This window comes from Trachemys scripta, chromosome 23 (genome assembly GCF_013100865.1).
Source record: "Trachemys scripta elegans isolate TJP31775 chromosome 23, CAS_Tse_1.0, whole genome shotgun sequence".
NCBI classification, from domain to species: Eukaryota; Metazoa; Chordata; order Testudines; family Emydidae; genus Trachemys; species Trachemys scripta.
Genome location: NC_048320.1, coordinates 12,402,410 through 12,424,896, shown reverse-complemented (window position 1 = coordinate 12,424,896; position 22,487 = coordinate 12,402,410). Strand labels below are relative to the sequence as shown.

At 56.2% G+C, this 22,487-nt stretch overlaps 1 protein-coding gene across 1 annotated transcript in view; it reads left to right on the top strand.

Moving 5' to 3' along the window:
• Positions 1-549: 549 nt before the first annotated feature.
• PLXDC1 (plexin domain containing 1) overlaps positions 550-22,487 on the top strand; it is a 51,281-nt gene continuing 29,343 nt past the window's right edge. Inside the window, exons 1-2 of the mRNA XM_034755940.1 lie at positions 550-805; positions 10,490-10,659. Of these exons, the coding sequence (XP_034611831.1) occupies positions 730-805; positions 10,490-10,659 (246 nt within the window). The 5' untranslated portion in view covers positions 550-729. The remainder of the gene's footprint in view (positions 806-10,489; positions 10,660-22,487) is intronic.

Here is a 22,487-nt window from a genome sequence, read left to right as displayed (position 1 = left end):
AGTCCTGACTCACAGGCCTCCCCTTGCTCTAACCCTCTAGACCCTACTCCCCTGCCAGAGCCGGCAGAGAACCCAGGTGTCCTGGCTCCTAGCTCCCCCTCTTGCTCTAATCCACTAGACCCCATGCCCTGACCAGAGCTGGGGACAAATCTCAGGAGTCCTGACTCCTAGTACCCCCCACCCATTAGAGACCCCACTCTCCTCCGTGAGTCAGGGATAGAAGCCAGCTGTCCTGGCTCCCAGCGTGTCCCCCATCCACTAGCACCCCTGCCCTGTCCAGAGCAGGGAATAGAACCCAGGCGTCCTGCTGAGGAAAGAGAGGGGCAGGGAGGTGCCAGAGGCTGGGTGGCAGAGTCGGGCTGAGCAGCGGGCAGGGAAGGGGAGCTGGGGCAGGAGGGGGTCTCACCCCATCTCTGGCTCTCGCCCCCCCCCCCAGCCATGGCACCCACACGCCAGCAGGGGGCACGAGCGCTCGCTCTCCCTGGCTCAGTCTCTCCCGCACGGGCAGCAGCGCCGGGTGGCTCGTGTCCCCCCGCCGGGCGAGCCCAGCCTACGTCCCGTCCCCCCTCACCGCCCTGGTTTGGTCCGCGGGGGCGCTGCGCTGCTGAGCCGCAGGACAGGGCGCTGCTCGCCCGATCCCAGCGCTGCCGAGCCTGGGCGGCCGGTGCCCGGAGAGGAGCCAGGGCTGGGGGGGAAGAGGCGCCCCGGAGCCCGCGCCCGCCCCCCAAGATGCGATGGGGGGTCCTCCTGCTGCTCGCCCTGCTGCGCGAGGCCGCGGGGGAGGCTCGCGGTAGGCTGGAGGCAGGTACGGCGTGGAAGGGGCAGAGTGCACCGGCGTGCGTGGAAGTGGACGGGCGGGGGGCACGAGTGCTGGTGCAAATGCGCGTGAGCGGGCACACGAGGGGAGGTGTGTGTGGCTGAGCGCGAGCGACGAGGGGTGCAAGGAAGGGAGAGCGCTGCCACGGGTGCCCCTGAGCGTGGGTGGAGGCGAATGTTCCCGAGTGGGACTTGGCAGGTCGGGTGTGCACACAAGGGTCACTGTGCGCAAATGGGAGTGTGCACCAGCGTCCCGGCGCGCGTGGCGGGCCGGGGCGGGGGTACAGGTGCCCCGCGCGTGGCGGGCCGGGGGGGTACAGGTGCCCCGCGCGTGGCAGGAAGGGTGCATGGACAGTCGTGGGCACGTTTGTGCATCTTCCCATTTGGCATCTCCACGGCTCCCTTTGGACAAGCTTCCCAGCAGAAGCAGCGCTCCCCGGAGCCAGCCGGGGGTCTGCAGGGTGCATTGGCCGCTGTGGAGGTGGGCCAGTTGCAGCTCCGGGGGTTGGGTGTCCGCAGAGGCCCCCAGCTCAGGGCGGGAGAGGAGGCTGCTGGAAACTAGAGAGAAGCCAAAGCCACGTGGATCCGATGGCTGCAGCCAGTCCCCCCAACCTGGCTCAGCCTCTTTGGATGTGGTCAGGCCACCTGGTCACCCACTAGCTCTCCAGCCACCCCAGTGTGTGCTCTGGAGTGGATGGACCTTTCCCTGCTACCCTATAGCTCCTACTGCAGGGCTCCTGCCGGCTGTCTGATGTAGGGTGCATGGGAGGTTGGAGAGAGGGACCCAGGAGTGATTGCAGTTTGCCCAACCCCATGTGATGTGTAAGTCTAGGGGGCTGGAGTCTCCCCCTAAGTAGATCCCACTCCCACCTCTTGACCTGGAAAGCAGTTGCAGGACACACTCCCCCACACACCCCACTGAGCTGTACTAGGGCTGAAGGGGATGGCTGAGTGGGCATGGCCTCAGGTGTGAAACGACCAGGCTGCCTGCTACCACAAGCTTCGCTCAGCGCTTGCCTGCTGTTCTGCTGTGCACTGCTTGGATTCCACCCCAGAGGTGGCTGCATTTCCATGTTTCGAACACCAGACTCTTCCCCGTTCCTTTCATTCCTCCAGCTGTGGAGTGAGGAGGTCTCAGAAAGCCTGGTGGGAGGAAGGGGTACTCTGTTGGCTGGGCCTTGGATTGCCTTGGGCTGCCCCGAGGGACTGGGGGGATTTGGGGGGATGCTGGATGGACGGCTGGGGGGGCGGGAAGTTGTAAATGGAGAGGGAGAACATTTCCCCTCTAGACTGCAGGTTTGAAGCCAGCCCAACAAGCTAAAAGAATTGCACTTGCTGGCGGTGGCAGGAGATGAGTTTGGCAGGTCTCAGGCCAGTTCTTAGCAGGCAGGTCCCCATAGAACAGTTGGCTCCCTCACTGGAGGGATTGGGGAGGGATCAAGGCGGGAGTTCCCTCCAGGGCTGGGTTGATGGGGGAAACTTGCCCTGCTGTTACCTGGAATAGGATGTGTTTATTTAGTCTAGGAGAGAAGGCTGAGCGGTGACCTGATAAGCAGGGCTTTGGAACTGTGCTCCAGCTCCGCTCCAGCTCCAGGCAAAAACCTGCAGCTCCACTGCTCCAGAGCTGCTCCGTGCTCCAGCTCCGGGCTCCGCTCCAAAGCCCTGCTGATAAGTCTTCTAGTAAGTAAAATATTGTTACAAAGAATATGGTGATCATTTCTTCTCCATGGCCACGGAGGGCAGGACAGAAAGGAATCTGCTTCGTTTGCAACCAGGGAAATTCAGGTTAGATATCAGGACAACTTTCTAACTCGATAGTGAAGCACGGGAACGGGTGACCTAGGGAAGTTGGAGAATCTCCGTCATGGGAGGTTTTTAAGGACACGTTTGACAAACACATGTTGGGGTGGATACACTCAAGTAGGGGATGGACCAGGTGACTTCTTGAGGTCCCTTCCAGCCCTACATTGCTATGATCTATTCCCCTCTCTGCCTGGCACAAGGTTGTAGGTTCTCAGCCTGTCCCCTCTCATCTGTCTCCTCTCAAAGGGAGACAGCCCTGATCCTTGTCTGTCTGGCCCTTTAAGCGAGGTCTCAGAGTGCCGGGCAGCATGGAGGAATACACTGCATCAAGCCAGCCTTGGATGTTTGGCTCAGACAGCTCTGTGGCTTGGCCCAGCCTCCCACCACTTCCTGGCGTGAAGTTATTAGCAGAGGCTGGTTATGAAAGAGGCAGCACTGACAGAATCTGTGCTGTGGTCTCGAGTGCCGGCTTTTCCTGTTTATACAGAGGGCTCCATTCTCAGGCTGGGAGAGAACTGGAATTGGGGAGGGATGCAGGGGGGGATGGCGTGACCAGCAACTTGGACAGTAGAGCCCTGGTTTTGCATGGTGTTTCCACAGTGAGAGAGAGCCAAAGGGCTTGGCAGATGATCTGGGCTAGAGTCCAAGCATAGGAAACAGGTGGCAGTGGGTTCTAGCGCAGACTCTGTGATCTGTTGGGTTCTAGATCCTGCTCCATGTTGGAGAACGGCGCATAGGCTCCAAGGGCTGACAGGAATTGTGGGAATGGGAATGGGGTATCAGACGGTGTAGCGTGGATCCTGTGAAACATAGTGCAGGTTCTAGAGCACGGGTTCCAGAGCGCAAGGTAAGGAGTAACGTGCTGGAAGGAGGGCAGCAGGGAGATCATGGCTGATTGCAGCAGGAAGGGCCCTCTGCACTCAGAGAGGGCAAAATTGTGGGTCAAAGTGGGGGAACACGGAGAGGAGAAGCAGGGTGAATAGACAGGCAAGATCCCACCCATGACCAAAAAAGTGGCTGAATCCCACGGTGATGGACAGAGACACTGGATCTATTCAGTGTAACTCAGCTATGGGACTGAATCTAGGGGCCAGGTCCTCACTCATGTAAGTTGCCAGGGTTGTATCCGTTTACAGCAGCTCAGGGGCTGGCCTTATCTCCGTGGGGGTGGCCGGCCCAGTGAACGTGGGAGACGTGGGGTCGCTCACCGGCTCGTAGGGATGGGGGAGCCAGCAGTGTGTGAGTGAAGCTTGGGATCCAACCCGGAGCATCTCCTCCTCCCGCACTGGTAGCCGCTAAGACCCAGGGCCCTGCTGCATGGGGGACCTGGTGAACTGCCAGCATCTCTCATCAGCCAGGAAGCTGGGACTCTTAGACGCCTGCCCCAGCACTCAGGCAGCGTCGCGGTGGATAGACCTACCTCATCCCCACAGACCCTCAGGCCAGTTAGAGACTGTCAATAAGACGTGTCCTGACAGGCTGATAGTTAGGGACCCTCCATAAACAGTTCTGTGTTCCCAAGGGCTGTTGCGTGCCCACCACCTCCCTTGGGGCAGGGCACAGACAAAAAGCAGACGGAGCCCACTCCTCCCCCGGGGGGGATCTTGGCATGAAGGTCATGTAAGCCATGCTTAATTTGTAATGAAAGAGGTGCCCAGGGCTCAAGCCAGTGCAGGAAGCCCAGAAGTGGTGGGGCTATGATGTAAGTAGTAAATTTGGGGGGAATCCGGCCGTGGGTCGGCCCACTGGGGTGACGGCCTGGCAGGTGGCATGGCTCCAGACGGCAGGCTCAGAGGTGAATTGCACACGCACGGGGTGGGGGGCGGATCGGATCCCCACACTGCTGACTAACTGGAAGGGTCACAGGACACCACTGCCCCCTGCCCATCCCAGCAGGTCAGTGCTGAGGGGCAGCAGCAGGGCTGTGTCTAGACTGGAATAGCAGAGGGCGGGCTGCTCACACAGTTGTCAATCAAATATCCTGAGGCCCCCCTGCTTCCCCGTGCGTCGGGGGCATCGGTGAGGGGGGCGGATCTGGGCAAGCCCCTGCGGGTCTGTGGCGGAGGTGTCAGTTTGATGGATGGGGAAGCTGTTTGAAGGAATCCAGAGCTGGACGCTGAAAAGTAAGCACGGTGCAGCGTGGGGAGCATGATCCGGGGCGCGTGAAGGGGAGGAGGTTTGGTGCGGGAGTCGGGTATCTCCCTTCGCCACGCAGGTCAGACTGTGCATCGCAGCCAGGTCCCAGAGGGGCCCTGATGGAGGCAGGGGATGCCCGCTGCTACGTAGCATGGGATTGTGTGGAGCATCTGGGTTAAGGGATCAGGGGCCCAAGCTCAATGCCCAGAGGCATTTCCCGGGAGCAGTGAGAGCCTGGTATCCTGGCCAGATTCCCAATGTGTGAGCCTAGACATTCCCATCCCTCTATGGTGGGGTCCTTCCTTCGCTTCCCACCATGCCCTGTTTAGCAGCTAGCGCGTCCCACTCAAGAGCTGGCCGCATTTCAGCCACAAGTGAAGCGATCCCCTCCTGAGGCTTGGGATAAGAGGTGCCGCGTGGAGGCAAATTTCTTCCCAGCACGTAGCCTGTCTGCAAAAAGGGGCGTGGGATGAGAGATCCCTGGCTGAGCTGGGAGCAGTGGGTTCTGGTGGCTACCTGGGGCCTGTTGCTTAAGATGCTGGGGTATTTTCAGGCTACTCTTGGCTCCTGTCTCTAGGGCCCATCCTAGAGCTGGGAGGAGACTGAGTGTCTCTCTCAATATGGAGTCATGTTGTACTAGCTGCATCTCAGGCTGCTGCTGACATTTACAGATCTAGGCGCGGAAGGAGCAGAGTGTGCCGCAGCTGGAAGGGGTTTGTGGAGGAAATTGGAGCCTCCGTGGGCTGCTTGCTCATATGTGATGGTTAATCAAGGCTTGTTAGAGCTGGTCCTAATTGAAACCAAAGCACGGGGAAGGCTCTGCTTTATGCAAACATGTCGGGCCTCCGTCTGTGGGAAGGGAGTTGGGGATTTGAACCTTGGGCCCGGGTGGGCAGCCCAAAGAGGGGAAGCAGGATTCAAAGCCGGGTCTCCATAGAGGCCACCTCGACTTCATGGGTGGGATTCGAGCCCTGCCCTCCACATGCCATTTGAGAGCACAGCTGCTTCTAGCATAACACCAGCAGTGTGGCCTCAGGTCAGTCACGTCCCTGCTCTGTGCCTCAGTTTCCCCATCTGTAATATGTGCAGTGCGTTGAGCTCTGTGGTTGAAAAGCACTACACAAGAGCTACGTATTATTATATGTTTGGAGACAAGACAGGTCAGGGACAAGGGGGGCTTGAGGGGTTCTGCTAGTCAGCTGTCTCATAGGGGGCTTGGTGACAGAGTCAGAATCCGTGGCTGGAGCTGTTAGCAGAAGGATGAGCTTGTGGTTAAATCTCAGTGCAGGAGGGAGAGGCTGTCTGGCCTATGTCACGTCAGAGGTCAGACTAGCTGATCAGAAGCCTCTGGCCCGATCTCTTTGTGTGACCTCTGGGCAACACATCTGAGCTAAAACCCCTTGACCCAATCTCTGTCAGTATCTGGGTGAAGTTCGGATCTGGATCAGAACTTCAGCAACCGGATCTGAATTTCACTGCTCAGGCTCTGGGGCCACTGCTGAGGTCCCCTCCACACACACACAAGTCAGCTGGGTGGAGTTGCCCCCAGCTACCCAAGGAGCCAAGGCCCCCGTGCGAGGAGGTAGCTGCTTTTTGCGAGCAGCCCTGGGCAGGGGGAGTTGAGCAGCTGGGAGCTACAAAATGCCTGCAGCTGTTTGTGAATTGGAGCGACACCCTATCCAGAGCTCGAGTCTGGGCTCAAGGCTTCCAGGGTGCAAGAGCTGGGGCAGAAGCCCTTGTGCAAGACACTTCCACAGCCGGGCCCTAATCCCGCGGTGTCTGATCACAACCCTCAGCGCCTGCCGCTTTTCGGTACCACGCAGCAAATTACGCTGAGGGGCATCAGCAGAGCAGTGTGTGTGGGGAGAGTCCAGGCTGGGATAGTGAAGGAGGGGCTGCGGGTCAGGAGTGAGGGGCACTGACAGAGCTGGTTGCGTGGGGAGCCCATCTTGGGGCATGGGAAGAGGGACTTGGGGGTCCAGCAGTTGCTGCCGTCTGCGCTGAAGGAGCCTGCCTGAGTGAATCCTAAATCCAGCCAGTGCCATCAGGACAGGCCTGGAATTGGAGAAGCAGAGAGTGCGGGGACAGTAGCAGGAAGAGGAGAACTGGCAGCCCAGGCAGGTGGGGGGAGGCTCGTGTCGCTAGGGCTGTGGATGGAGCACCTCCTGGTGGCTGTAAGAACTCCCTGCATTGGAGAGGGACGGGAGGAGTTGGGATCACGCTGTGAGCCCTCCCAACCAGTTTGGGGGGAGGGGTCCCCTTTCAGCAGTGGGGCAGGGCAGATCCAGCCCACCATGGCTTAGACTGAATGGGGTGTTGTGCACCACTGGGACAGCCCCCCTTGAGGCCTTATTAACCTCTTGGGGCCCCTGGCACATGGGACCCAGCTCTGGGCTCCCAGGCCCTCAATCCGTCTCTCCCCAGAGCCTGCGTGGCCGGCTAAGTGCAGGCTTTGCGGTGAAGCCAAGCTGCGCCAGTCCCTGGGCGGGGCACGTCCCGGAATAACAGGCTGCGGCTTGGGCCATCGTCCAAGTGGCCAGGGCAGTGTCCCAGCCCGGCCACAGGGCCTGGAGTCAGGGTTAGCAAGTCCGTTAGCTGGCTGACCTCACTCTCTCACTGCCCTACAGCATCCCTGCCCCATGGAGGCAGGGGGACAGGAGCAGGGCAGCTAGGCCTGGAACGCCTTCCCAGGCCCGGAGGCTCCGAGAGAGGCCATGGCTGGTTGGCATGGACTGTCCAGAGGGGTGTCACTCGGGAAGGACCCTGCACCCAGTGAAACCAGAGGGAAACTGCCAACACACCCTGCTCGCGCAGCCTGCCCCAGGGTGCTTTTGTGCAAGACACGTCACACCAACATACACTGTGCTGTAAAGTCTGAGTGGGCAGGAGTAAGTGTGAATGTCTGTGGGTTTGTGTGGAATTCAGTGTTTTGAGGAGGTGGGTTTTGTGGGCTTTTGGTAGGGAGTGTGTGCGTGTGTATGTCTTGTCTTGCGTGTTGCTGTTGGGTGTATGTATTTTGCATGTCAGTTTTTTTTAAACAGAGTTCAAGATATACATGTGTCGGGTTGTTTTGCCTGCGTCAATGTTTGTGTGTGCTTTGTGTGCCTGTGCACCAGAGTCCCGTGTAGGTTTGCACGCGCGTCAGCTGTCTTTGCATTGTTTTTGGCAGTGGACTTGCCGAAGGGCTGGGTTGGCTGTATCATTAACGTGATTGTGAGTTTCTGCACTGGGTGTAGAAGTGCATGCGCGTGCAGGTGGCTGTTGTGGGTCTGGTTGTGGCAAACGGATGTGAGCATGCAGGGGGCTGTTGTGGGTCTGATTGTGGCACACGTCGGGTGTGAGCGTGCAGGGATTGGGGGTCTGGCTGCGGCATGCCCTGGCTCTGAGCGCTACCCCCTGGGGCCCTTTGCAGAGAATCAGTGTCCCAAAGCGCCTTTTGCACTCCTGCACCACCCCCAAGCCCAGCTGGCATGTGGTTCCAGGGCTCGGTACACGCTGTCCATACGCCCTGGCTGACAGGGGAAGGGCTTACTCAGCCAGCGGCCCGGGCAGCCTTTCCAGCATAAACAACTGCAGTGTGGGGAGGGGCAGTGCAGGGAGCCATGCACCGCCGGGGGGGCTCCCTCCTCACTGCACCTTTCCAGGGGACCCCCGGGCAGAATTTCCCCTGTGCCGTACATATGGCAACCTTGGGTACCTGTGCTCAGCAAGCCGACCTAGGGCGTGGCCCGTGGGCACATGAGCCTCCTGATCACCCGTGCAGAGGTGGCCAAGCTGGGATCTTTCCAGGCCCAGCCAGGGGCTCTGCTGCCACCCCCATCACATCCCCTGTGCAGCTAGGTTTCAGTTGCAGTTGGATCAGCAGCTACAGGTGGGAAGCCCCTCCCAGGGCAGAGCTGCCCCCCCCCAATGGAGCCACTTTTTGTTTCGCTCCACGTGGGACGTTTTATGCAAACAACACGGTTGACTCATTTGCATATTGGCAGCTCCCTGGAAAGGCCGCGTGGAGCTGGCACTGGTATTGGCACTGACCCCGGGTTTGCTTGCTCTGGGAGTGGGGCTGGACCGGCAGGTCTAGCCCCCTGACCTGCCTCCATAATGGCAGAGGAGGCTTGTGGGAGCCAGAGGTAACCAGAGGACTATGCCATTAAGACTGCTCCTCCATAACCCCTCTGACCGCAGCTGCCCCCAGGGCTCCCTGTCTGTGCTGACCCAGGGCTTGGCTTCTCGCTGCTCTCCGCCCGTCCATAAAGAGCCATTCCAAGGCTGGAAAGGAACATTTATAATCATCTCCTCTGACCTTCTGTATAGCACAGGCCCTAGAACGTCCCCCAATAATTCCCAGAGCAGACCGGTTAGAAAAACATCCTGCCTTGATTTAAAAATTCCCCATGATGGAGAAACCTTGGCAAGTTGTTCCAGTGGTTAATTACTCTCATGGTTAAAATGCTACCCCTTCTTTCCAGCTTCAACTGCCAGCCATCCTCTCGGGTTAGACCTTCCTCTGCTAGACTGAAGAGCCCCCTGTCAAATATTTGTGTCTCCCCCCATTGCACCCCTGAGGTACTTGTAGGCTGTGATCTCACCACGTAACCTCTTTGTTAAACTGAATAGATTGAGCTCCCGGAGTCTATCACTCTACGGCAGGTTTACTAATCCTTTAGGGGCCCCTTCCCCCCACTCACCTCCCCTGTTCCCTCTGTGATCTCACAGGCCTTGTCATGGTTTCAAAGGGGTGGGTGTTCCCCAGACGACCCCATTACATCTCCTTCTCCTTCACCACGTGACTGAATGCCAGCTGGCAGCGGAGCGCTGGCTTGCCAGGAGGTGCCCAGGCTGGGTGTCCAGGCTGCAGTGGGTAGCACAGAAACTTTTGAGGGCGGGGCCAGCTGAAGGGAGGTCCCTGGGGTGAGGTCAGGTACCTGGCAGTTTCAAGTGGCTCTTAGTCCATTGTGGGTTACATCACTGTAGCCCAGTGACTAGGGCATGGAAGTTGGAGTCAGGACTCCTGGGTTCTCCTCCCAGCTCTGTCGGTGACCTGGGCCATGTCCTTTCCCTGCTTTTTGCCTCAGTTTTCCTTCCCCACCCGTAGTCTGTTTAGACTGCGAGCTCTTTGGGGCAGGAACTGTCTCTCATTCTGTGTCTGGGCAGCGCCTGGCACAACGGGCTCCTGATCTCGGCTGTGGCTTGTAGGCTGTAGCGTAATGCTGCTGTGAATAGCCAATGCCTTCCCCTTAGGGGCTGGAGCATTCCCGGAGGTTCTCCTACACTCTGGGTCCTGGGGGGGTGAGGGGGAGGGTAGTCGGGGGAGCTGGTGAAAAGGGCTGGTGTGACAGCCTCGGAGGCTGAAACTGCTTTCTTCACAGGGCAGAGCAAGCCTCCCTGTTCGCCACCCCCTTTCCCCAAAGCCCTGCCAATGGGCCCCATCTCTACTGGTCTCATCACCGGCGTCCAAGCCCTTACATTTATCTCCCACAGTCCATTCAGTCCCTGGCCCCCATGCTGGGGGTTAGCTCAGGCCCAGGTGTTCTTTGGTGATGTCCCCTAAGATCTGGCCTGAGACACCAAACTCATCTCTCCTGGTCACACGACAGTCCCTTTGGGCCACCAGGGTGGATCCGAATCTACAGCCCTGGAGTAAAAGGTGGCATTTGATCCCGGACCTAGCCTCTCTACCTCGCTGGCTCCTTCCGCCTCCGACCTGCTGATTCCCCTTACCATGTGTGCTCCACAGGACGCCTCCACGGCCGCTTTTTGAAGCGGGGAGCGGGGACAAAGCTGCTGGGCTGGAGGCGGAAGACTCAGGAGAGTTTGCTGGAGACCGACGGGACCCGCATCAGCCAGGACTTGGTAGGAGGCAGCTTGGCCATTGACACCCTGCCGGACAACGAGACGCAGATTGTGGTGAGTCGGCGTGGGGTGTTGCTGCCCGGTGTCGTGGGGGCAAGGGGGTTGGTTGTGGGTTTGTGTGACCTTAGCACAGCTCATGTGTGTTCTGAAATGCCACGTAAGTGGCAGGTGAAGCAAAAGTGAGCCATCAGTTTGAAGAGGGCAGTGAGGACTGTGGGATCTCCGTGAGAGCTGCACGCGACTTGTGGTTTGCAGGTCATGCCGAGAGCCGCGTAAATGCTGCACGCAACATGTGTGGCTCCGTCCGAAGGTCACGCGTGTGATCCAGTCGCTCAAGGCTGCCGTGAGAGCCACGGGACTCTGCAAAGATTACCAGAGCCAGGCGACACCCACACGTGTGATCCAGCCCCGTGAAGATTGTAACAGGGCTGTTTGTCCCTTAAGGGCCAAGGCCGAGTGCAGAATGAGCCACGTGTGCGGGAGAGCAGGGAGATTGCCCTATAACAAGCAGCAGGAGCCTGCAATGTGGGGGAAGAGTGCATGCCGGAAAGTGAAGAGAGCCTGTGGGATGTACGAAGGGCTCCTGCAGGGAAGACCCTGAGCCCAAAGAACCTGGGGGCTCCTTTTTGGAAACCCAGATGGAGTTGGGACCTAGAAATTTGGGAGCCTAGAGGCCGGTGCCAGAGGGCTAAGCTCCAGGTGGGAAGAGCTGGGCTGTGGGGCTGTGAGAACAGACTGGCACAGAAGAGCTCTGGCTGTGAGAGGAGACCTCAGAGCTGAGTATGGACTGCTGTGTAGTGATGGACTTTATTTTGGGTCCCTGGGGCTTGTTCAAAACTGTTTTGGTGACTCAACCAGCCCAACCATGTGTGCAGTTCTTAACAGGCCTGCCGGGGGGGGGGGGTGTGGACAGGGCAGGGGGGGTGCTCAGAGAATGGCCGCCCTGCTACAAAGGTTTGGGTGAAAGAGGCGCAGCTGCCATGAGCCAGCCGTGTTCCTGCTGTGACGGGAACCATGTAAATATCACAGGGGACACCCAGACAGGCCTGTGCACTGAGCTGATGGGCACGTCCGTGGTACACACGTGTTCTGTGACCGTCCCGTTCTCTTTCCCGACAGGCTGCGTCAGCCTGGCCAAGGCTCCGTGGTTTCCCCTTGCGGTTTGGCCTCAGTGGGTTATTTCGGTCCTGGGAAGGAAGCTGGTAGGCGGGTGGGTAGCTACGCCCCGAGGTAAAGGTAGCAGGGGGGCAGCAGCTGTGCTTGCTGCAGGTTGGGCACTGGTTTAGTCTGAACAGTTCATTCCATTGAGCTTTAATGGGCATCATCGGAGAGGCTAGGCTCCCCAGAGGGGCCCCTCCGGATTTACCCAGGGCATCAGGGTCTCCTCCGCAGCGGCCCTCCTGGGGTTTGGCTGAAAGACGTGGGAGGCTTTCGCTAGCTCTGCCCCGGGCTCCCCGCACACGGCTCTGCCGAGGCCCTGCACCCCGAACTGCTGCAGCCCCCCTGCTTTCCAGTCCAGCCCTCACCCCCCAGCTCAGAGCAGCCCTGTCTAGAAAGGGTTAACTTTCTTTCCCCTGTGGGCACAGTGTGGGGAGTGGGTAGGGGGCATCTCATTGCTCTGACCGTTCCCCCCCTCCCTTTCCATGGAGGTTTCGGCTTTAATAGAAAGAAACGGATTAAGTTACAATGCAGCTCTGCAGTTGCTAGGAGTGGAGGGGAATTAGGGAGTCAGCATTTCATTCTCAATCTGCCCGGCCACTCGGAATGATCCACTCCTCTCCCTCCAGCCCGTTTTCGATCACAGCCGGAGGAGGGGTAGTGTGTGTGGGGGGGGGATCGGGGTCTCATTCTTCTCCCTCCCTCCCCCCACTGCAACCTCAGCACCTCTCACCCCTGCCCTGCCCCCCCAGATAGCATCAACCTCCCCTGCATGGCTTGGGGGTAGGAAGGATGCTGGAAGTGCTAATGGAATCTCCCTGCCAGCCACCATTGCCAGCAGGGGGCAGTGCTGAGCACACGGGCGCTTATGCCCTGTTTTTGTGAGTGCTGCAGATGGGCATGCACCAAGGGTTTTTCCAGGCCTGGCATTTGTGAGGAGGGCTCAGGGTAGCGGTACCCCTGGTTCCCCCTCTAAGCCTGCTCCCCCATGCAGGAACATTTTCATGGCTGGAGGGCCGGGGGCGGCAGGGCTCTGGTGGAGAACAGGTCCCCGCCCCAAAGAGCTTGCAATCTCATTAGAAAATGGACAAAAAAGTGGGGTGTTGGGAGAGGTGACTACACAAGGTCTCCCCATGCAGCTAGACCCAGCTGGGGTCTGAAGCACTTGCCCCATGTGTGGCTGGGGTGGGCAGTGACGGATGGTGCGGGGTGGGCTGGCTGGTGTGCTGCCCCTTAGGAGAGGCCCCGGGGGGAGATGGAGAAGGAATTGCTCCTGCGTCCGCATTTGTGGGAATGGTTCTGCCCCGATGCAGCCGCAGCCCCTTGATTGACAGTTTTATTTAACAAATTAACGGCTGGCTGGCAGCGTTTTCTTAATCTGGACAAGTGCTGCGGGCGGCAGCCAAATTGGAAAAGGCCCTGGCAGGAGGAGGGGGATGGATGGGGAGCTTGCAGGCAGGCTGGATCCGGGAGCGATGGTCTCGGAGCAAGCGGGGGAGAGAGGAAGGAGCACAGCTGGAGTAGAGAGAAGGGGAGAGTGGCACAGGCTGAGCGCACAGCTGGATACAGCATTCCCCCCTCCGCCCCCCAGTATTCTGGAGCAGGGAGCACTGTTGATAATGAAGGTTGTAGCTACAACAGGTTGCATCCTCAGGGATCCCTAATTTAATAAAAAAAATAATAAAAAATTAATGCAAGGTTCTCGCATCTAGGGTGAGCTTAATTATCTGACCTTCAATTATCCACAGCTCCCTGTTATCTGAGATGGGGTCACAGGTCCCTCAGCAATGAGGAAAATTCCCCCAGTTACCCAAGACCCCCGGGTCCAAATATTAAGTCAGGACGTTTGAATAATTGAGGTTAGATATGCTTGAGTCATTTCATCCGGCGCCAAGATGCAGCCGCCCGAGGGGTGAGACGAGGCAGCTGTTTAAAGAGGGATTGCTTATTCGTTTCAAGAGATGCAACCGTCTCTGGGGTGCGATGGGGCAGCTGTTCATGCAAGGATCGTTCACTCAGTGCTGAGGTGCAGCCACCTCTGGAGTGAGACGTGGCAGCTGGTTATACAGAGATCCCTGAGAAGCAACTGCCTCTGGGTGGAGGGGAGTGGCATGGCAGCTATTTTTATACAGGGATCACTCACCCAGCACTGAAATGCAGCCACCTCAGTGGTGGGACATGGCAGCTGCTTACCAGCCATGCAGCACCACTGCAGTACAATTTAGAGCAGGAGGCAAAGAAGCATCCCTTCAGGCTAATTTAGGCCAGCAGGATTCCTGGGATAATATCCCTGCCCTTGCAAAAAGAGTTGTGGGCTCGTTAATGACCACAGATGGTTGGGTTCTCTCTAGCCCAGGGGTCAGCAGCCTTTCAGAAGTGGTGTGCCGAGTCTTCGTTTATTCACTCTAATTTAAGGTTTCGCGTGCCAGGAATATGTTTTAACGTTTTTAGAAGGTCTCTTTCTATAAGTCTGTAATATATAACTAAACTATTGTTGTATGTAAAGTAAATACGGTTTTTAAAACGTTTAAGAAGCTTCATTTCAAATTAAATTAAAATGCAGAGCCCCCTGGACCGGTGGCCAGGACCCGGGCAGGGTGAGTGGCACTGAAAATCAGCTTGCGTGCCACCTTTGGACGCATGCCATATGTTGCCTACCCCTGCTCTAGTCACAGCACCTGTTAGCACCACTGTCTCCAAGGGAAGAGCGCCCCCTACTGAATCGCTAACTGCCCTGCAGGAAACAGTGATGGGCATCAGTTTGATATGGGCTCAGAGGGAGGAGCATTCACCCCTGAACCCCCAGTAGTTGCAGCACTGCTGCAAGACCCCCGAGGTCTCCCTGCCGATGGCTGACGCTGTTGGGCTGGGGAGAGAGGCCCTGATCAAAGCCTGGGGTGGCTCAGCTCCAGGCGGGGGTGGCATTAGGGAGATGGGGGGTATCGCTGAAGGGAGGGGCTCTGTGGCTTGATTGTGTGCGAGGTTTCTGAGCCCGGCACGGCACCCGGATCGATGGCACGGTGTTGGTGGAGCTGGAACTAGAGTGGACGCTGCATCCCAAGAAATGAGACAGAATTTAAATTCATTCAAATCAATAGGGAAAATGTGTTGCACATGTTAATGGCGTCATGATGTTTACACTTCAGCCGGGGCTCTGCTCTCGGGTCACTTCATTTTAAGGCTTTAACTGACATGCTGGAAGATTTCAGCTGCCACGGCATGTAATATGTAAAGCGGTGAAAAATAGATCTGCAGCTCCGGGCTCGGCTCCCTCCTGGTGCTGCACTAGCAGGGACTGCAGCAGCCTGAGCTGCCGCATGACAGTGCCTTGTCTTTTGTGGGTCCCATTCTGGGGGATCCCCAAAACCCGCTTCTAAAGAGGGGGGGAAACAACCTTATTTTAACAGCACCTATGTAATACCCGACCGTATTGCGTCTGAGGCCCTGACACAGATCAGAGCATCGTTGTGCTAGATGCTGCATATATATTGCTTCTGCCCCAGAGAGTGTACAGTGTAATGGACGAGAGGGGAAAGCGAGGTACAGAGATTTCCCCTAGATCAGTGGCACGGCTGGGATTAGCACAGAGGGCTCCTCACTCCTAGCCCAGCACCCTGTCCACACTGGACTATGTTGCCTCCATTGAGGTTGGACTCCAGTGTGGTGAACTTCCTTCCAGCAGTGCCCTCTCTGTGGCAGAGGATGGCTTGTTGCCTGATGCCGATGTGGGATGGACACATAGCCCTTCTACTTCCCGATGGGTTAAGGGATCTCTGGGAAGGGGATGGGGAGATGGAGCAGGAGCTGGGGAAATAAGGAGACCTGCATTTGACCGCTGAGCCCTCTCTCAGGTCCGACCCCAGTCATGGAGGGAGGAATGGCTGCTGTCAAACTTTCCAGACCGGGAGCAGCTGGGAGGTTGTGATCAGAATCTTCTCTGTGATCAGGGCCGGCTTTAGGAAGTGCGGGGCCCAATTCGAACAGTTTCGACGGGGCCCCGGTAGGGATGACTTAAAAAAAAACAAGTACAAAAAAAAACATGTGGGGCTTGTACTCACCGGGCCGCGCTCCTAGTCTTTGGCAGCACTGAAGGACCCGCCGCCAAAGTGCCGCCAAAGACACAGAGCAAGTGAAGGACCCGCCGCCAAAGACCCGGAGTGCCGCCGGGTGAGTAAAAATTAAAAAGGCGCCTCTAGCCAGGGAAGGGATTCTCTGCCACTTGCCCCCCACTCTGGGTGGCCCTGCCACTGGGTGCGGGGCCCTCTTAGGCGCGGGGCCCGATTCGGGGGAATTGGTGGAATTGGCCTAAAGCCGGCCCTGTCTGTGATGCATCCACATCCATCCTTGTCTCTCTCCCCCTTTTCCTCACATCCATCCCCTATTAGCCTCCATCTTGGCCCCCTCCCCCGTCGAGTAATCAGCATCTCTGAAGATGATTATCTCAGCAAATAGCCGTTGGTGGCTATTTTGTTTTGCCAGCCAACACCACGGCTAGCAGCAGCAGCCTCCTTCCCTGCTGGTGGAGTCCGCGCTGACGCAGCCTTTTCAGGCCAGGATAATGTGGGGGGTGTGGGGGTGTTTTGCTTTGTGTTTAAAGAGCAACAAAAATCCACAAGCTCCTGTGTGTTTCAAGGGCCTGATCCCTGTTGTGGAACGTCCCTCTCCCCAGCAGTACTGGGTCTGTGCATTAAAGGCCCCGATCCCCATCCTGGTGCGGAAAGGCTCTCTTCTGCCTTCTGTGCTCAGCCCCTGGGAGCTCTTATCTGTCCCTCTCTAGGGGCCTGATCCTGAGATGTAAAATCAGTGGGAGCGCTGGGTGCTCATAGGGGGTCAGGCTCAATGGGGCTGCCCTATAGAGGCCCTGTAGGACCTTGGCTCTTTGAGAGACCCATGCAGGTGCTGTGTACCATACTCCATGGAAGACACGTGCTTACACGTGTGATGCAGGTGACATGAGACACACATGCCATGGGTTTGCATTTGCACTAACATGCAAACACTGAACCTTGACTTTCCTCTCTCGCCCCATCAGAATGTGCTTCTCACCCCACATGCTCCACCCCTGCTCCCTGGCCTCCTGCAGCCTCCCCCATGGGGTGGGGGGTCTGCCAAGCATGCCCACGCATCACATCTGCCCTAAGGCAGATCTGGCACGTGCCAGGCGGAGGCCCATATATATGAGCTCTCACAAGCTTGGTTAATGGGGCGCAGGGAGTTTGCATTAGGCTTTTATTTGTCTTCACATTTTCCACTGGCTTGTTTGTTTGTTTTTTTCAGCAGCCCAGGGGGACTTTACAAGGCAAGTGCTGCCAGGGGGCTGGGTTCCTCGTGGCTGATGGGGCCAGCAAGGGGGGAGGGACACATGGGGTGCAGCTGTGCCCCATAACTGGCTTCTGAAGGCAAAAAACCCCAAAAGGTCAGAGGGGGACTATCCAAACAGCTGCACCCGCTGAGCCGAGAGGGGGCTGGATTGGAAAATCCGGGCTCAGGTTTTGACCCCCTTAAAGGCTGGGCAATCTGAATCTGGGGTTCAGGTGTGGGCTGTTCTCTAGCGCTGAGATAACCAGCTGGAGAGGAGGAGCCTGGCAGAGCAGTTCCAGAGGGGCCTTACCTACTTATCAGCCCCCCATCACTGTAGTGCCGAGCCTGCCGATCTCTAGTGCATTTGCCCTGTCCACCCCATTGGATAGATGGGGAGCTGAGGCATAGAGAGGCTAAGTGATCTGCCCAGGGTCATGCTGGGAGTCTGTGACAGAGCTGGGACTCAGACCAGCATTGGGCCCTGAATCTAAACCTGGGGGCTGAACAACCCCAGCCTTCAAAATCCAGATCCAGATTTTGCAAATCACCCCCTGGCTTTTGACCCCAGACTGAATATCCAGGTGGTTTGGAATCTGGATGCGCCTTCTGCCACTTGGGCTCATCCCTGGCTTTGGGATGCGTCCGTGGCAGGACTTTTCTCCATCCCCAGCCCCCAGTGCCTTGGTTGCTATGACTCTCCGTCTCCACTGGGAGGACCAGGGGCAGAATCTCAGGACTCGTTCGTCCATCTATAGCTGGCTCCTCGAGGTGGGAGCTGACAAGAGATCAGACATTTGGGCAGCAGAGATGGATATGAACCTTACATCATGGAGCCTCTGTTCCTGTTGGAGGTCATGTGGAGATGGGCTTCTCCCTGCAAGGGACAGAGGGAACACGGGGCAGGGAGTGGGTTGCAATCAGTGCAATAGGCTATGTCCGTAGTTGGAGGTGATGTTCCTTCGGGAGCTGATGGAAGTGTTGGAGGGTGGGGGCGAAGAGCAGCTTCAGAACTTTCTGCTCCTGACCTTAGTCTGCCAGGACCCTGCGACATTGCTCTTCAGGCCGGGTTGCATAGTTCCCCCAGGGGAGCTCCTAGGCAATCAGATGGACTCTCATTATTGCTGCTGTCATTATGGGTGCATGTTATTGTGACACTTTACAGGCAGCTGATTATGTATTTGTTGGAATTATTTTTTCCCCCCGGTTCTGCCTGTTAGGGTGATTGTCAAAGCGCCCGGAGCGAGGAGTAGGCACTCTGGAGGAACAGAAAGCAATAAAAGGAAATAAACTTACAAATGGGATTTGATTCTGTAATGCAATTACTGAATTAAATTCCAGCAGAGAGAGAGGGAGACAGCAACCGATAAAGAGGAAGGGGTAGCTGGAGGAGGAGCAATATTTGAGATAACATTTGAAATGACAGGGAGAATTGATAAGAGAGGGGGCAGAGGAGCTGTTCCAGTCAGTAGGGTCTTAATATATTGAATGACAAATATTCCCAAACAGGAGACAATTACTAAAGAAAGCAGTTACTAACTGAAACATACACAGCTTGAGTTCCAACCTTGTCTCTGGTTTACCAGGGACCACACACTGTTAAAATCTCTATACAACACACAGACACCTAGTGGCTGGATAAAGTACTGCAAGCAAACATATTGTGATAGGCAAGAGCTGAGGGGAGAAGGCTCTTGCATCGGAAGAGGGTGATGGACGGTGTGGAGGGGCAGGACTTGAGTAGGGAAGGAAGTAGAACGGTTTGTGGCATGATTGTTAGGGTCAGCATGGAAGGGTTTAAAAAGGAGAGGGTAACTTTTGAGCTGCATTTGAAAATGAACAGGGAACCATGGGGCGGGGGGGTGCCTGAATATGAAGGGAGATGTGATTGCAGTTGTTGGTACCTCCTGGGTAACATGGCAGCAGTTTCCTGGGAGGCTTTCAGAGCGTGGAGAGTCTTGTGGTTAAAGCACTGGCCTAGACATAGTAGATCTAGGTTCAGTTCCCAGTTCTAGACTGAGACCCAGGACTCCTGGGGTCTGTTCCCGTCTCTGCTGCAAGCTCCCACTGAGAGTCACTTAATTGCTCTGGGTCTCAGTTTCCCCACCTGTAGAATGAGGATAATCAGGCTTCCTTTGTTCCACCTTTTGTCTATTCAGGCCATAAGCTCTTTGAAGCCAGGACAGTCTCACTGTGTACGTTCAGTACATCAGGGACCCAATTGCAGCTGGGGCCCATAGGCACATCTGTAATGCCCATAATAACAGAGGAGATAAAGGCCCAGGTGAGAATTTCAGCGTGGGGGGGTTGGGGCTGCGGGGTGGTGTCTGTAGGCAATTGGGGCTGGGGAGTGCATAGACAAATTAGCAAGGGCTGGGGAGCTCATCAGCGTCTCTTTGTGGCATGCAGTCTTGCCCACGGCCCCTGGTCAGGAGCTGAGCAGAGTAGTGTGGGCTGGGCCTGGCAGCCTTTCAGCACCTCGCATGGACACTGCCAGCTGGAATACGCAGCCTTCCAAACTCGGTAGTGGCTGGGCTTGAAGGAGGGCTGGTGTTTGCCAGGGTGTGGGGGTGCATGCAGTGCCCAGCTGCAAGATGGGGTGCAGGCAGGCTGGTGGATGTCTCCTTGGCATGGCTCAGATCACTAATTACAGCTCCCTTCAGGGAAACTGAGGCCCCCTTTCCACCCTTATTCTGTGTCTCTTCCTAAGTATTTTTCTCCTCCTCCTCTGAACTCTCCCACCTTCTGGGTTTGTTTTTGGTTTTTTTCCTCTCTCCATCTCTCCTGCTGTATGTCTATTGCTTTGGTGTGTCTGTCTTCCCCCGTGCCCGTACTGTGTCTCTCCCACTCCCGTCCATCCTGTTTCTGTCTTTCTGGAAAGAACCCAAGGTTCCTGGTTGCAGCTGAACACTTCAGCAATGCTCAGAACTAAATGGCCAGGGGGGTGGCTTTCTACTTGCAGGAGAAAGAGGCGAGAGCGCGCGCACACACTCTCCCTGTCTACTCTCACACACCAGGGGTCTGCTCTTTCAAGGGCTAAGTGCAGAACTGCATATGCAAAATAATAATAATAATAATTAATACAAAAAGCATCTGCAATAATCTCAATTGCAATTATCACAATCAAGAATGCAAATTGATTATTTGAACATGCAGCTGCCTTAATGTGCTTTTTTTGCACACACAACTGCACTGAAAATCTCGTGTGTTTGTAATTTTCTGCCTCTGTGTGTGAATGATCTCTCTCGCTCTCTGTCAGGTCCCTCCCGCTTTCCCCACTCCATTCTAAAGCTCGTCCCAGCCCAGCATTCACTAAGCAGCTGATAAAATGCCAGCAGCCTAGGAGTTAAGAACTCCCATCTGCGGGGTTGTTTTTCACTTCAATCTTGGCCAACCAGCTGAAGTGACAAGGCCCTGAGTCCATGGGAGAGGGGTCTGCAAGCTGCCTTCTCACAGACAGAGCTGGCAGGAGGGACAAACATGCCAGGCTTGGCATTGTCCCCAGCAGAGAGGGCCTGGTTGGCCTGCAGAAAGCTGCCCCAGGGAGGGAGTTCGGGACAGGGGGCGCAGTCTCATGGTGTTTTGGCTCCAGCTGTGCCAAAGGTTCAAATTAGAAGTGAAAATGTAGAGGCACTCTTCCAAACTCCACCCGCAAAATGAAGTTCTGCCCACAGTACCAGCTCAGTGTGTGTCCCTACTTCCCTCTGTTGGACAGAGTAGAAACTGTCCAGCTGTGTGTCATATGCCCTGTACTGCTAGCAGAGATTCTCCTTTAGCTCAGGCTTGGGCTTTTGGAGCAGAAGGATCTGAGTTCTAGCTCTGCAAAGTTCCAGGTGGCTCTGGTCCATGTAGTGGCAACAAAAACTCCTGGGAAGCCATGGAAAAAATTTAGTTTTTCCCTTCTTTTCAAATTAGCATCTTCCATCCAAGCCCCTTAAATGACAAATGTTCATTAGCTTTGCAGCATAGTCTGGGGCTGAGTTATCTCCCATTGTAAACAAGGGAGAAACTGAGGCACAAAGGGGAAGTGACTTGCCCAAGGCCACATAGTGAGTTAGTGGCAGAGCTGAGAATAGAACCCACAAGTCCTGACCAAACCCTTCTTCTCCCATCCTGAGCTTTAAGCATAAGAACAATCCTTTCTTCTCTTTGATCAGACAGAGAGAAGCAACAGGGGGGAAAATGCCTCTGATCTTGATAATCCCCCTTCCAAAGCAGTGAGCCCAGTGCAAAATAAGGCAGAAATTTACTAGCTGCAGCTTGTCTCCTTAAAGGACCTCGCTTTATGATCTCGTTTAACATCCCTGCCCCCCGCATCCTTTTTTTCACCCCCTGCTTATTTGTGCATCCAAAAGTTCTCCTCTTTAATTCCTGCTGTAACCAAAGCAAGGTGACGGATTGGGACATAATAATGATTCAGAGATGAGGTCATGAGGATGGCTGAGAACTCAGCGTAGCCGCTGCCAGCTCCCATCCCCATGTTGGCTGTTTATATTTTTTCCCAGTTTTATTGGGAACACATTGGAAAGGATGAGGGCAGCAGAGCGGGGGCGATAAGGACTCATTTGGCCCCTTCTCCCTCCTCCTGCTTACGCAGTCGAACATCCCGGGGGGTAAAATGAGCTCTTTGGAGCAGGGTCACCTCTGGATTCTTCCGCCCGCCTCCACGGCCTTGCTCGGAACACAGTGTCCCCTGGGTGCTGTGGTGTGTGAAAGACCAAAGCCCAGCGATTTTGGCGATGGAGATGCATGAAGCTTGCCCCACCCCCACCCAAAGAGAGAGGGAAGCCATTTCTACCCCCTACCTTGTTGACAATGCTGCCTCTTAAAGGAATGGTCAGGCTGGCTGGGATCCCAGTTTACATTGGCATAAATCTGCATTTAAGGCTAGTGGGGGTTACTCTGGATTTATGCTGGTACAAGCAGATTAGCTCTTGGCCCACTGTCAAGATGAAAACCATCCACCAGATCATGGAGTCCTGGATCAATGGCTGAATCCAGCCTGGGGAATCCAGGGTGTCTCCCAACTGAGAAGTTGAGTGGGAGGAGGATTCTGCTTCCAGTTACTCTGGGTAAATCCACCCGGCAAGCTTCTTTGTGCAGTTACTGAGCAAATGTTGGCACCTTTGAGGCAGGGGCTTTCCCCGTCTCTCTGCTGCAGAATGCTGGGGTGATCTGCTGGTGCGTGTTGAGGGCCAGATACTGAGCTGACGTAAGTTGGTGATGAGTGCACTGGGGCTACCTTGATTCATGCCAGCTGGAGATCTGACTCTCAGAGCAAATGGGGTGGCCTACGCGGATAGACACTCACTGATGATCTAGCCGTGTGTGTGTGTGCGCATATGCAGTAGGGCCAGCCCTAGGCATTTTGCTTGCCAGGGTGGAAAATGTTTTTGGCGCACACCCCTACGCCTGGAGTGGCTGAG